Below are 13363 nucleotides of genomic sequence, written 5' to 3'. Positions count from 1 at the left end.
GAGTGCACCCTCTGCTGTTTGCTGAGTGGTGCGGCTGACGCAGTGGAAGGAAGGGATGCCATTCAGAGGGAGCTCAACCGAGAGGTTGGCCTACGTGAATCTAATGAGGTTGAACACAGCAAAGTGCAAGGTTTTGCACTTGGGCTGGAGGAATCCCAGGCATTTCTAGAGACTGGGAGGAGCAGTCCTTAAGAGAAGCCCCGCAGAGAAGGACCTGGGGGTCCTGGTGGATGAAAAACAGAACGTGAGCCATCAGCGTGCTCTTGCAGCTCAGAGAGCAAATGGTCCCCTGGGCTCCATCAGAAGAGGGGATGGCCAGCAGGGACAGGGAGGTGATTGATCTTCATGATCCTTGAGGTCCCTTCCAACCCGGGCCATTCTATGATTCTGTGATTACACTCGCTGTCAGAAATAACAGCAGCTGTACAGAAGCTGGATATATTTTGGGACAGTTCTTGTAACCAGCTGATTTTAAGACCTTGCCCGAATTGGGGGTCTAAATTGCATGTTAGGAGAAAGCTGGTAAAGTGGCTATTGCTCATTCTTTTTCATTTGCTGATTCTTTCATTCGGGTTCCTTTTCCAAAGGAGATTCTGGTGATGGAAGCAATTGAAGAAAGAACAAAAGCAGCTCTTGCCAAGAATGCTTGAAGTCCCTGTGGAGAGAAGCAAAGAACTTGGGCTTCCTCTGGGATGCTCCCCACCATGTCTCAGGAAGGAGACAACTGCTGTTCCACTTTCTGCTCTTTGTGTGGAAAGGTACGTCTGGGTTTTCTTCTACCTGTTTTTCTTTTTCTGGCTTTGAAGGAGAAGGGGTGGAGCAAGAGGAGACCCACTGGTCATTTGTTACCTCAAGAACAGGATGGATTCTGCATTCACTGTGAGAAACTTGGGCTAGTAGCATGGGCATGTTTCAGGCTGGACTCTTCTTTTGCTACTTGGTTTCCTTTTGGCTACAGGGAGACAGCTGTCTAAAGGCGTGTTTTCAGACCCACTCTCCAAAACCATGTTTCATTGTTGCAGGTGGTTCAGTGTGCTCTTGCAGGGTAGATGCTGTAGTTTGCTGTAGAATCTAAATGGTTTCTGTTCCTAGGGGAGGACTGAGAGGAGGTAGTGAGAAGAGAATTCAATGCCTTAGGTGTATCTTAGTGAGAAATGTTGGCATGAGGTGCTGAAAGTCTTGAGTTGTCAAAGGCCAGTGATGCTCAGACTCCTTAACCTGCTGGAGCAGGGTGGAAGCAAGGAGTGGGCACTGCCGTCACACAAGCTGCACTTGGTTCTGGTCTGCCAGGTCTGTGCTGGCCTGGATTTCTTCTGAGAAGTTTGTTGGAGCTGCTTGGAGTAGTGAAGGGTGGGGAAGAAGTGCTGCTCCAGAGCTATGAGACGTGCAGCTCCTTCTGAAGTGCTCCTGAGAAGGACGGAGCGCATTTGCTGCAGCTTTCTCTGCAGATGTGCTCCTCACCTTGAAATCCTCCTGGTTTGTCCTCAGCTCCTGACCACGGCCTGTTCTCTGTTTTGCAGGCTGATAACATGCAGAAGCCGCAGCTGGTGCGTGCTATGTCATCTTTAAACGTACCAGCATTTGCGGCAGCCCATGTTATTAAGAGCCACGTCACCCAGGGGCCAGATGAGCTCTCTCTGGAGGTAAGCAGTTCCAGGCGTTCCGTGTTGTCGTGCATAGAAGAGGGCAGTCCTTTCTGCTTTGTTTTCCTACCAGATTTGCTGAATCTGGGATTGATGTTTCAATCTCTTTCAGGTCAGAGATCTGGTGAGCATTGTTGATATGAGGACATATCAACAGGCTGAGCCCCTAGTGGAGAGGCAAGCGTGGCTTTGAGGTAGGCACACGTTTTTGACTAGAGAGCACAACTTCAGTAGAGTTGGGAATCTCAGCTTGGAGCTGCTCTGCCTGCAACGGATGGCTGCTGGATGCAAACAGTTGCCCTGTGTCACTGTCAGTGGACCTTCCCTTTGGCTCTGGGCTCGGGCTAATGCTCACCTGTCTTTTTGTTCTAATTACAGGTTGGGCTTTTCCCTGGTGAGTGCATGGAACTCATCAGCGGAAAAGTTCCCGATTCCCTCCTCAATTCATTGCCAAAGCCAGGTGCGTAATTTACATTTGATAACGCGAGTTAGTCAAATAGGGTCAGAATGTTACTTTCAGGGGGTTTGTTTATGCCCAAGTTCAGCAAGCTTAGAAAGAGAACTACAGTAATCTCCTTGGGCACCTCCAGGGATGGGGAAAATCCATTCTTGCGTGTCCTTGTTGGGAATGTTCTTCCCGTTGTTACATGCTCTGTCGAATGCATTGCGCTCAGCTTCGTCCAACCGAGCCAGGCCTGAAATGAACTGGTTTCTTTGTTTTGTTGCGCAGAGCCAAAGAAATGGGGCAAGCTCATCAACCGCCTTCGTTCCCTGGTGAAGGCCAGCCCCGGGAGAGCAAAGCAGCCTGAGCCTCCGACATTCTCCGGATCCATGTCCTTGCTTGACATCGTTGAGAGGTATTTAGCCTTCAGGACTTGAGGGCTGAGCTGTAGGAATGGAAGCATCCTCTGCTGTTTGAAACAGAGCGCTTTTCTAAGCTGTGTTTCAGCAGAAAGCAGGCAGTGCCCAGAACAGGCAACTTTTGGCCAGGGCTCGGTGCAGCTCTTCCATCACCCTGCACCACGTCTGACAGCATGCTCTGTTTTCTCTGCAGAATGAGTTCTCCCAGGAAGAGGGCAGAGTCAGCAGCTGGCAGTTGGTGTTCCTGCTTCTGCCTGGGCAAACCATCCCCTGTGGCCAAACACCAACTGTAGAGCAGTGCCAGGGAGCCCTCTGAAGCAGAAGTCTTGGTCCTGGCAGGTAAGGGTGCAAGTCCAGCTTACAAAACACTGCTTGTCAGCAACACAGGTAGAATTCATGCTTTCAGTGGGCTTGTACCTCCTTCTGGCGTTCAAGCCCGTCTTGATCCCTGTCTTTCCCAAATGAGTCTCTTGTCAACACAAGAGCTGGACCTGCACGTGGATCACTTTCAAGACAGTGACACTGTTGCTAGAAGCCTATTTGCTTCTGCCCACCACCACTACATAGCCAAATGTCAAGAATCTCCATGGTTCATCTTATGAACGTTCGACACTAACTGCTGTACATCTGCTCCTTCCTAGGTGACCCGAGCCCTTGTATATCCCCAAGACGCAGGGCATGTTACGATGACGCATCTTCCATCAATGAAGAGTTGTTACTAAGCACAGAATGCTGCAGTTCAGATGAAAGCCTTCTGTATAACATCAGCTATCAAGAGAAGAAGGTCATCATCGTTGAAGCCTTCATTCATCCCATCCCTACTGAAGCTGCTGACCTGAGCCCACCAGACACCTCAGGCACCAGCCTGGACTCAATGTCTCTGCAGTGCAGCCCAGCCCAAGCACAGCCCGAGTGCCCCAACAGCAGCACCACCATGCAGGCTCAGGTCAGCATCACCGAGGAGAAGCTGAGCATCTCGCAGGGGGGCACAGAATCAGGACACGAGTCCCAGGCTCCGGGCAACAGCACGGTCTCTGAGCAGCTCTCATGATTACAAGAGAGGATGAGTCCCATCTTTCCTCCAGACCTCACACCCCCTCCTTTCTCCTATTGAATAAAGGCACGCTCGTGCTCAATCAACGCCTTGACTGAATTCCGAGTTTTCATTCGCAGAGATTGGGATGAGTGCAAGAAACTGCAAGGCAGCTCAGCTTACAACACTCTGGCTGTGGGGTTTGTGCAGCCGAGCTCTGGGTGTGTTCCCATTTTGCCTGACTTTGGGATGCCTGCAGCGAGAGCTCTGCTGCCGTTGTGTATGGCAGCAAATAGTCTCTAGCATCCTGGATGCTGCTCATGAAAACCCCAAGCTTCCTGGCTGTGGCTGTGATGCTTTTCAGGGCCTTTTGATGCTCTTTGATGCCGTGGCTGCTCCCTAACACCTCTGTCCTCCCGCCGTGTCCATTCCTGGCTCTCACCTGTGAGCTGTCCCTGCAGATCATCTCCAGCCCTGCCATCATCGTGCTGCGGCAGGAGGAACTCGCCCTGACCAACATCAGGCAGTGCTGCCTGCCTCTCTCACTCTCTAGACCAAGTGTAACTACGCTGTCATGGAGACAAATGCTTCTGTCACATCCTCCATCCCTGCAGACATTTACCGGTAGGTGGCTCTTGCAGAAGAAGATTCAAGCAGCAGAACCTTTTGCTCAGCTACAGCACACAAATGCTACAAAAGCAGGAATAACCCGCAAGCTCTGGGTCTGTTTGTCTTGCACAGGCATGCACTAACTGCGTTTGATGGTACCCCCCATCCTTGATTTCCTTCCCTGCTCCTTGTCTGATGGCGCTGCTGAGCCAGGAACAAGCTGCCCAGTGTGGCAGAGCATGGTGCAGGGCTGTGCTGGGACCTCCTCCCCTTCATCTGCTGCAGATCAGTGCCACACACGTGCCATCGAGATGCTCTGGCACGGGATGTGCCTCCAACCCAAAGCTCCTTCCCACCTCCCAAGGAAAAGCAAAGCAACCCAAGCATCTCCAGCAAAGCTGCCCAGCAGACAGCAGGGAATGCAAACAGCTTCTGGCTGCTCCCCTACACTCCTGTCCTAAGTAATAGACCCCATGAGGACTGGCTGGGAAATCAGTGCATGACACATGTGAGTGTGCACAGGATTGTGCAAAGCAGTGGGGTTCCATGAGTTTGTGTGTGTGTGTATCTCTGCTGTTATGAAAGCATGGGAAGACTGCCTTACTGAGTCCCAGATAATTACTTATCCTCAAATGATTTTTCCTGGCCAAAGTTAGAGCCTCTCACAGGTAATCGAGACCAACAGGCTGTTGTTGCACAATCAACAGACACAATCTAGATGAATAGCTGAGGAAAATAAAGCATCATGCCAAGGGTACTAGATAAGTGAGCAGCTTGAGATCTGCACATTTATGTGATACTCATGGTCTTAGACAATATTTGCTTAGCGAGGTCACATAGAATGAAAGTAAAATAGAAGAAGTGCAATTGGTCTCAGTTCACAGCTGGCTGGTTCGTCTCAGGCTAATCCTGAACTGCCTCAAGCGACTGCTTTGGTGCTCTACAGAACAGCAACTTCAGAGATCTCTTTCTATTACTAAGTGTTTGAAAGAGCAATTTGCTCTGTTAATTATCCATCATTTCTGTGCAGTCTGTTTTGTCAGACTTGTCTTTAGCTTCCAAGTTGTATGTGAAGAATTGTTTCCGTTGTAATGCACAATGTACTAAAAATTGAGAGATGAAAATGTGAAGAGTTTTTCCAGCTTTGATTTCATGTCTGGAATTTTGGAACCCACTACTTGCAGTTGTTAATCTGTCCAAACTGGTCTGGTTTGGAATGCCCTCATCCTTCTTGAATCGCTGTTAAAGGGGGAGCAATTCCTACAAGTGCCATGGCCCCACTGTTGTTCTAATTCTTGTTTCTTTGTTTTCCACACACTGCTTTTCAAGCCTCCTTTTTCTTTACAGTCAAAGTGAGAACTGCACTGTGAGGTGTCTGAACCTTGTTGTGCCTCTACATAAATAGAACAGCAGCAAAGCCTGACAGGTGACTGTGCTGACAGCTCTCGTAGCCAGTAACATGTAACTGTGCTAAATCCCTTGTGACGGCTTTGATTTCATTTTTGCCAGTGAAATCCTTGTAAAAGGGACTGCAGCAGTGTGATGAGCTAAGGTGAAGATGCTGGTTTTAGTAGTGCTCTAAGCTGAGTGGAAGGGCAATTGAATGAGGGTTATATGCTTTCTCTGGGACGATAAGGTTTTATTTCCTGAGGGAAAGAGCCAGCTTTTCATGGGCTATATGTGGGCTTTGGCAAGGGCAGACAATCCAGTCTGTCAGGAAGCCATTTGAGGTGCTTCAGGTTTGTAAGCTTGTCTTTTTGTTTTTCAGGCGGATATTTGGAGCATGGGTGTAGTGCTGTATGCTCTGCTGTGTGGGTTTTCCCTTTGGATGATGACAATATGATGGCACTCTACAGGAGGATACCAGTGGGTATCAGTGGTGCTAGAATACACTGAGAAGGGAAATAGCTGAGCTTGACAAGAGGCCTTGCTTTTCGGATGGCAGAACATGCTGAGCTGTGGGTAGAAAGGCCTGTCTGCTGAATATTGTCCCTGTTTTTGCTGCTTTGTCTACCAGTATTTTGTGGATTTGGTTCTACACTTGGTTGGCCTATGTGGCACTGTAGCCTAATTCTGTACCATGATAGCATACAGAATTTAAGGAGAAGTATTTTCTTGCCAATGGGCTGGATTTTTTGTATCTGGTTCTTCAACTGGCTGCTCCCTATACTATCTGTAGTAAAAAATACAGACACATCATTTGATTTCCCTGAAATGAATGTTCCTAAATGCCAGCTCTTCTCATGTCTACAAAGATCAAAGTTCTGCATTTGCTATTAGAATTTCCTCTTCCAGAATCAGGAGGTAATGTAGGACCCCACAGATTGCCTTCAGAATCCAACAGTTAGTTCTGTTTCCTTTCGGAGTGCATAACAACCTGAGCACATGAATTGAATGGCATGGCTTTTTAGTCTGGTACAAACTCTGCTGTACACTGAAACTTGGTCCATTTGTAAGCAGGACTTTTTCCATCTCTGCAGGACAGCAGAAAACCCTTTGTGCTAATCATGATGCCAAGAAGCAGAATGCGGCAGATGATCCAACTGCTTCAGGTGTTCATTTCCTTAAAACTGAGAATAGTTTTGGACTGAGAGTTTGTAAGCAGAACAGAGCTCTTAAAGCTGTCAGGTGTTCATTCATAAAGTTGTACAAATTTGCAGATTCAAGTTTCCATAAATATTCCATTAGCTTGGGGCTGTTTTTTTCTTTAACTGGTGAGCAATTAGCTAAAATCACATGCATTTTCTTTCTATCAAAAGCGACTTCTGCTGTAGCGCCCACGTGCAGCCTGCATTACATACAGATTCACATGTACTGCATGGAAACAGCTTCTTAACTCATCTAAGGAGTTTTATATACAGCCCTCAACTGATTTAAAAGTCATACTGAAGAAACAGCAGTGGCATATTCCACCCTAAACCAGGTTTGGGTTTTGATTGCTGCTCCCAGCATCACTAGTGAGGGGAATATGATTTATAAGTAATCTAAACACTTTATGCTGAAAACAACAAGCAAGCACTAAAGCAAGATAAATAAGACTAGGGAGAAGATGTGTAATGTTCAGTCTAGAAGCTCCTTACACAGGAAGTAGGGAAAAAGCATTATTACAGAGCATAGGAAACAAGACCTAAAAGCTCAGAGAATGGTGTAAATACCCTGAACTTGAAGCTGAGATAACCTAGCATCTCCTAAAACACTTTTGCTCGTGCTACTTATATAACTAATTCTACAAAAGAACCAGCACAACATACCTGTGCTCATTGTTCTACTGTGTATATTTAACATAGCTAAAGAATATATATTAAGCAGTTTTTGAAATTGGATGCTATTAATACTCACAAATAGAAGAAAATTTTAACATGATTGAATACTCAGTACTTCTTAACAGAAAACTTCATGCTGACATTGTGACTATCAGCTACCCATTTTAATTCCTATGTGGAGCATTGCTGGCATTAATTGTTAAATGAGAGCTTTGGTCATATGATTAGAACAAACCCACTACTATTTGGAGTATGGAGGAGTCCACATCCCTCCCTCAGTCTCTGGTAAGATGCTTATATGTGATGCCATTCAGTGGTCACATTAGGATTCAATATTTATGCCAAATAAAGGCAGCAGGGACAAATCATCCAAGAACAGCATCTCATCCAAAGAAGGCCTTGACTTTCTCCCTTGCACATATTTTGCAAGAGGAATACAAGAAAGGAAGGGACTACAGCTAAGTTTTAGATTTTCCCTTCTACATTGTATATGCCTTCCGTAATTCTAGGAACACTGATGCTCAGCTGTGCCCAGAAGTGAAGTTAAATGCATCAGAGCTTATCCAAACCATTTTGCTCAAATATTGCCCATGAGCGAGCAATTAGCAGGTCATCAACAATTTTGATAGTTGCTTCAGGAAAAACAAAACAAACAAACAAAAAAAAGCACTTGAACAGCTGATGCTACTCAGAAGATCAGCAACAGCAGTTGAAACAATCCTAAAGAAACTGCTTTAAAACTATTACCAAATCTGCAAGTGCATCAACAGATGAGGAAAAAGCAGCAAAAAGGAAAAAAATAGTGCAAAAAACTTTTATTCTTAAGCATTCAAAAATGAACAGCATAGGACCTTCTGAAAAAGGGATATTTACATAACAGTTACTTCTATTTACAGTTTAACACAGTGGCTTTTCTCCTTATACCATAAGGTACGCGCTTCACAGCCTTTTGCTTCCGATTCGGAATAGGAAGCAATTTATTGTTTTGGAAGACACCCTGTTCAACGATGGAAGAAACTGTACCTTTCTTTGGAGGTGGCTCTTCCACAGTAGGCTTATCCTCATCAGTACTGCGCTTTCTTCCCACTTCCAACTCAGTTTTCTCTTGTTTCAGTGCTTTAACTGAAAGCACTGAAAATTGGCTGCTTTCAGTTCCTTTATTAGTGTTCTCTTCTGCCGGTTCTGCTTTAATGGTAGTTAAATGGTAGGTAGTCTTTTCCTGTATTGATATAAGATCAGTTACATTGAAGCTTAACAAAAGGAGCACTTAAGTCTCAGTAATCTTCTGTAGGCAAATATTTACACAAAACCATACAGCTAAAATATTTACCCGGTGACTCTATAGACATCAGTTACAAATCTCAATAGAAGACAGAACAAGTACACCTTCAGATAATGACAAGTGCAATACTCGGTAGAGTATACAAGGGAAAGCAAGAGCCTAGCAGGTTACAAAGTAAAAGACTTGCACACAATCAAGAGTTTAGCAGTTTATCAAAGAATTTCCTGTTTCCAAGAAGTCAACAAAATTACAAACATGGTCAAAGAGCAAATGGTCAGCTCTCATACAAGTTCATCACATCACACTTCTGCTAAGCTGCTAAAATCACTTTCATCGTGACAGATATAATCCAACCTTAAAGCTTAGTCAGCTCTGTCACGCATATTTTAGATTGTGTCCTTGACCACAAGTGAAGCTTCCTTACTTACAAGATGACGATTGTTAAGCCATGCTGGCACTGCCAAGGACTGATTATTCATCTTTAGTAACTTATGAAAAGAAAAGCCTCAGAAGTGTTCAGGCCACACAATCTCACAGATAGAGTTGGAGCCTTGTTCTTGGAAGAAGTAATAGGTGAGGACATGACTACTCATCACAGTCAGCTTTAATACCATGGAAATACTAAGTTGCAGTGATGCAGACAGTCAAAGACTAAGAAGGGTCAAGTTGCTAAGCTTACAAGGTTAGAGATCTGAGTGACAGAATTAACTATAAATGTTTTCAGAGCTACTTCAGGCTACCAAACATCAAAAAATGAACAAAAACCACCAGAAGTGGTATGCACACATACTTAATCAAGCTAGTCTTCACATATTCAGTAGCTGGCAGTACATTAGTCAGGATAAAGTTTTATGGACTGCATAGAACGTGGAGATATCCTGACCATTCCTACTTGTACTTCCAACTCTACTCAACATACTTTTACTGTTGCTCTTCCTCTGATGTAGGAGTGTGAGGCAGGAGTTAGTGGAACACACTGATATTTTTGTTGTTTGTGTTAACAACAACTACCTTCAGATAAATTTGAATTGTTTACAATTTCAAGCGAGTACCAGCTACATACAGAAAATCACTTTTCCAAAAATGTGTTGATTACAAGCATAGAATTAGTGTTTTTCTTTTTTTGTATAAGGATACGGAGATGTGTAAAACTCACATAATCTTTTACTTTTTCTTCTAAATGAGATTTTAAGTCTTGTAGCTCTGTAATAATGTCATCTTTCTGCACCACGATGTCCATTAGCTCTCGAATCCTTTCATTTTGTGTATTCATTTTCTTGGAAATAAAAAATAAAAAAAAATCAGTCATCAGTTTCTAATGTAGTGTTAAGTAGCTGAATTACACAATGCATTAAAGGCAAATTCAGTTAATCTAAGCTCGGTAAGAAATCTATTAATGGAGCCTACTGGAATAGCATTTTAAGCTACCACAAGTTGGTATTAAAACAATTTTACACAACATCTTCTTGATAAAGTTACCTCAGTTGCTTCTTTAAGTTGCTCAACAGACTCATCCAATTTAATCACCTGCATTTCAAAGTCTGTAACACACAGAAAAGGTTGTATTACATAAGTAGCCAATAGATAGTTTATTAAGTAATCATTTTTTCCAGATATTCTAACGTTTAGGTAGCTTTTGAACAGATTAATTAATTTGCATGTGGTCTTCACTTATTGGGAGTGATTCAAAAGTTTTCTATATTTCTTGGAACGAAAACATTGCATCAACAAGACATAAAGAAGAGTAGAGATTACAATATAAAAGTAAAAATCAAGATATAGACATTTAACCCCATACTTACGAAAGCGTAAAGCTGCTCGTTGCAGTTTAAAGGAGAGGGGGAAAAAAGAAAAGAAATAACCAAAAACCGTGGAATTGCTGAACCTGAATATACACAAGGAACAAACTATCACTTATCTACAGGCTATGGTTCCAAAGGTAGAACATCTCCTCTAACTCCTACTCAAACTGGTTATTTCTATTTTAGATTAATGAACTATTTCTGTCTTCTACCTTTCACATCGCATAACTCACCTTTGTTCTTCTGCATCAGCTCTTCTTCAGTTTTAAGTAGTTTGGTGTTTCTCTCTGTTAGCTCTTCTTTGGTCTCCATCAGTTCAAAGTTAGTTTTCTCCAGCTGCTTTTCAAACCAGCCAGTATCTTCCTTCGGGTCCCCCAGGGATACAATGGAACTATGTGCTGCCTCAGCTTGCTCTTTAATTTCCATGACATCATAATGCACAGAATCAAGAATGCCCTCAGGATCAACACAGGTGTCAGGCACTATGCTATGTTCTCCACCCTGAAACGTAATTTATAATCAGTTAAAACTGGTGAATAGCTGACTACATAATAGCTGTTATTTCTACAGATAGTCTGGATAGCCACTATGAAGACAGCCATACAAGAAGTTTTTAATTTCAGCTTCAAAACCCACCTCACAAATTTACATACAACATGACAGTGATTCGTATGGGGGGAAGATAAGTGGCATTCTAGTAACAGCTAATATATTTTATAGTATTTGATGACCACACTCCCCCTTTTTTTTTTTTTTTTTTTTTTTTAAATATTACCCCAGATTGATCTCCTTCAAATTTAACGTACAAGTTTGGACTCCCCTTTTCTTTGTATACAGCGTAAATTTTCATTTTGTGTTGCAGAAACAAGGAAAACGCCCAAATTCCCAAAGCTTTCTGAAACTGTTCTTAAGGCTCAGCAACTATTCTAGCTAGATGAAGAATAGATGTATCTTGCTCATCATACAGCAACACAGCATGCACTTCTTTGTAAACAGCCTTGTGTTTCTACAAGATGTGCCCATAACATTTAAATAGTAAAAAGGAAAATATTTAAGAAAAAAAAAAGAAAAATACCAGGGTGTCATGGTTTAATAATTTCGTAATTTTGCTATCAGTATTCCACATCATAACGTCATATAAAGCATGAATACTTTTACTGCTCCTGAACACTTGCAGTATATTGTTGATATTGTCGTGTGGGGCCATACAGCAGCAGAGATTTTCAAGAAAAGAAAACAGATAATCCAAATTCTTTTGCAAGCTGGTTTTGCCATTAAGCGCAGCAAGGTGAAGGGGTCTGCACAGGAAATCCAGTTCTTAGGTGTAAAATGGCAAGATGGGCATCGACACATCCCAGCAGATGTGACTGACAAAATCACTGCTATGTCTCCTCCCACCAACAAGACAGAGACCCAATCTTTTCTGGAAGTAGTGGGCTTTTGGAGAATGCATGTCCCAAACTACAGCCACATAGTGAGCCCCCTCTATCAGGTAACACGGAAGAAGAATAATTTCTCATGGGGTCCTGAGCAGCAGCAGGCTTTTGAGCAGAGAAAACAAGAGATAGCCCGTGCCGTGGCCTTGGGGCCAGTACGGACGGGACAGGATGTAAAGAACATCCTCTACACTGCTGCTGGAGAGAAAGGTCCCACTTGGAGTTTGTGGCAAAGAGCTTTAGGAGAAACCCAAGGCCAACCCCCGGGACTTTGGAGTCGAGCATATAAAGGGTCAGAGGAGTGCTACACTCCAACTGAGAAGGAGATCTTAGCCGTGTATGAGGGGGTTTGGGCTGCTTCTGAAGTAGTTGGGACAGAGGTTCAGCTCCTTCTAGCACCTCGCTTGCCTGCGGCCCCCCTGTCACGGACACAGGTAGATTTTTGTCTAAACCGTGACAACTACCCAGAATGCAGCATAAGGGAATTTTTGCCTAGAACTCTGGAGGACTATTTGTAACTCAGAAAGGTCAGAGATAGAAAGTTCACACTGATTTCTGGGTCACCAGCCTCACCGTACATCAGCATTTTTGGTTTTTAAATGATACATAAAGTTCTCAATAGCACTGCTCTAGTCGGTAGTTCTTTCCCTTTCTGTGCAGCTTGCTCTGTGCATGGCTTGTGAACTGCTATTCAGGCCAGACAGCTGCAGCCCCAAAGACCTGCCATAAATGTACAAATTCTACCAGGATAATGTCTTGATAATATGACGAAGGATGCGGCTTTCTCGCTCTGACATGTAAAAAGTGCACTTCCACTTTCTTCAATTTTCACATCTGAAAGTTCCTTGATAAAGTAATTAGGTTTTTCTGGAAGGAAAAAAAAAAGGATGAGGGTGTAGGACAAAGGGATTTGTTACCCCAACAAGTCCCAAGCATACAGAGGTGTCCTGAATCTCCTTTGCCCTCATTTCAGAATATCACATAGAGATGCAAAGAGTCTAAGAAGACCACAGAGTCCACCCATTTACATAGGTTTGATAATTCCAGTAGATATCTGGAAAGTTCAATACCATTATACATGCGCTGGTAGGATCTCATCTGATAAACTGCATATAGTTTGGATTACACATATTCAATATAGACTAATTCAGATTGCCATCTTTTCTTGGCTCACTAACACCCAAGATCATAGAATCATAGAATGATCACAGAATCATAGAGTGGCCTGAGTAGAAAAGGACCTCAAAGATCATCTAGTTTCAAACCCCCTCCAAGGGGTCACCAACCACCAGACCAGGCTGCCCAGATCCACATCACACTGGAGAATCATTCAGTTTCCAGATTATTTTAAGGAAAAGATTTTAATCCATCATATTTTCTGAAAACTAAGAATTGATCCTGCTCAAGGAAACAGAAGAGAAAAACATCACCCAC

At 43.6% G+C, this 13363-nt stretch overlaps 1 protein-coding gene and 1 pseudogene across 1 annotated transcript; both read right to left on the bottom strand.

The window, feature by feature from the left end:
* The window catches only part of LOC146752287 (obscurin-like), a 34910-nt pseudogene extending 27812 nt beyond the window's left edge, over positions 1-7098 (bottom strand).
* An 848-nt stretch (positions 7099-7946) lies between these two features.
* Positions 7947-12782, bottom strand: LOC146752286 (uncharacterized). Its single transcript, XM_085532055.1, has 4 exons — positions 12674-12782; positions 10727-10994; positions 10171-10232; positions 7947-9967 (listed from the first exon to the last, which is right to left on the bottom strand). Exons 2-4 carry the CDS (start codon positions 10917-10919, stop codon positions 9761-9763), a joined length of 462 nt encoding a protein of 153 aa, XP_085388181.1. The 5' UTR covers positions 10920-10994; positions 12674-12782; the 3' UTR covers positions 7947-9760.
* Positions 12783-13363: the final 581 nt, after the last annotated feature.

This window comes from Coturnix japonica, unplaced genomic scaffold (genome assembly GCF_054131305.1).
Source record: "Coturnix japonica strain WE unplaced genomic scaffold, WE-NBRP24 Scf047, whole genome shotgun sequence".
Classification (NCBI taxonomy): Eukaryota; Metazoa; Chordata; class Aves; order Galliformes; family Phasianidae; genus Coturnix; species Coturnix japonica.
This window is presented reverse-complemented; position numbering and strand designations above follow the sequence as displayed.

What these genes read in the sequence shown, in the direction of transcription:
- LOC146752286 (XM_085532055.1), bottom strand. Translation starts at nt 10,919, where the DNA reads ATGGAAATTAAAGAGCAAGCTGAGGCAGCACATAGTTCCATTGTATCC. An exon ending in GCTGATGCAGAAGAACAAAG is followed by an intron (nt 10,233 to 10,726) that starts GTGAGTTATGCG and finishes TGTGTGTTACAG; the next exon opens with ACTTTGAAATGCAGGTGATT. An exon ending in AACTTAAAGAAGCAACTGAG is followed by an intron (nt 9,968 to 10,170) that starts GTAACTTTATCA and finishes TTTATTTCCAAG; the next exon opens with AAAATGAATACACAAAATGA.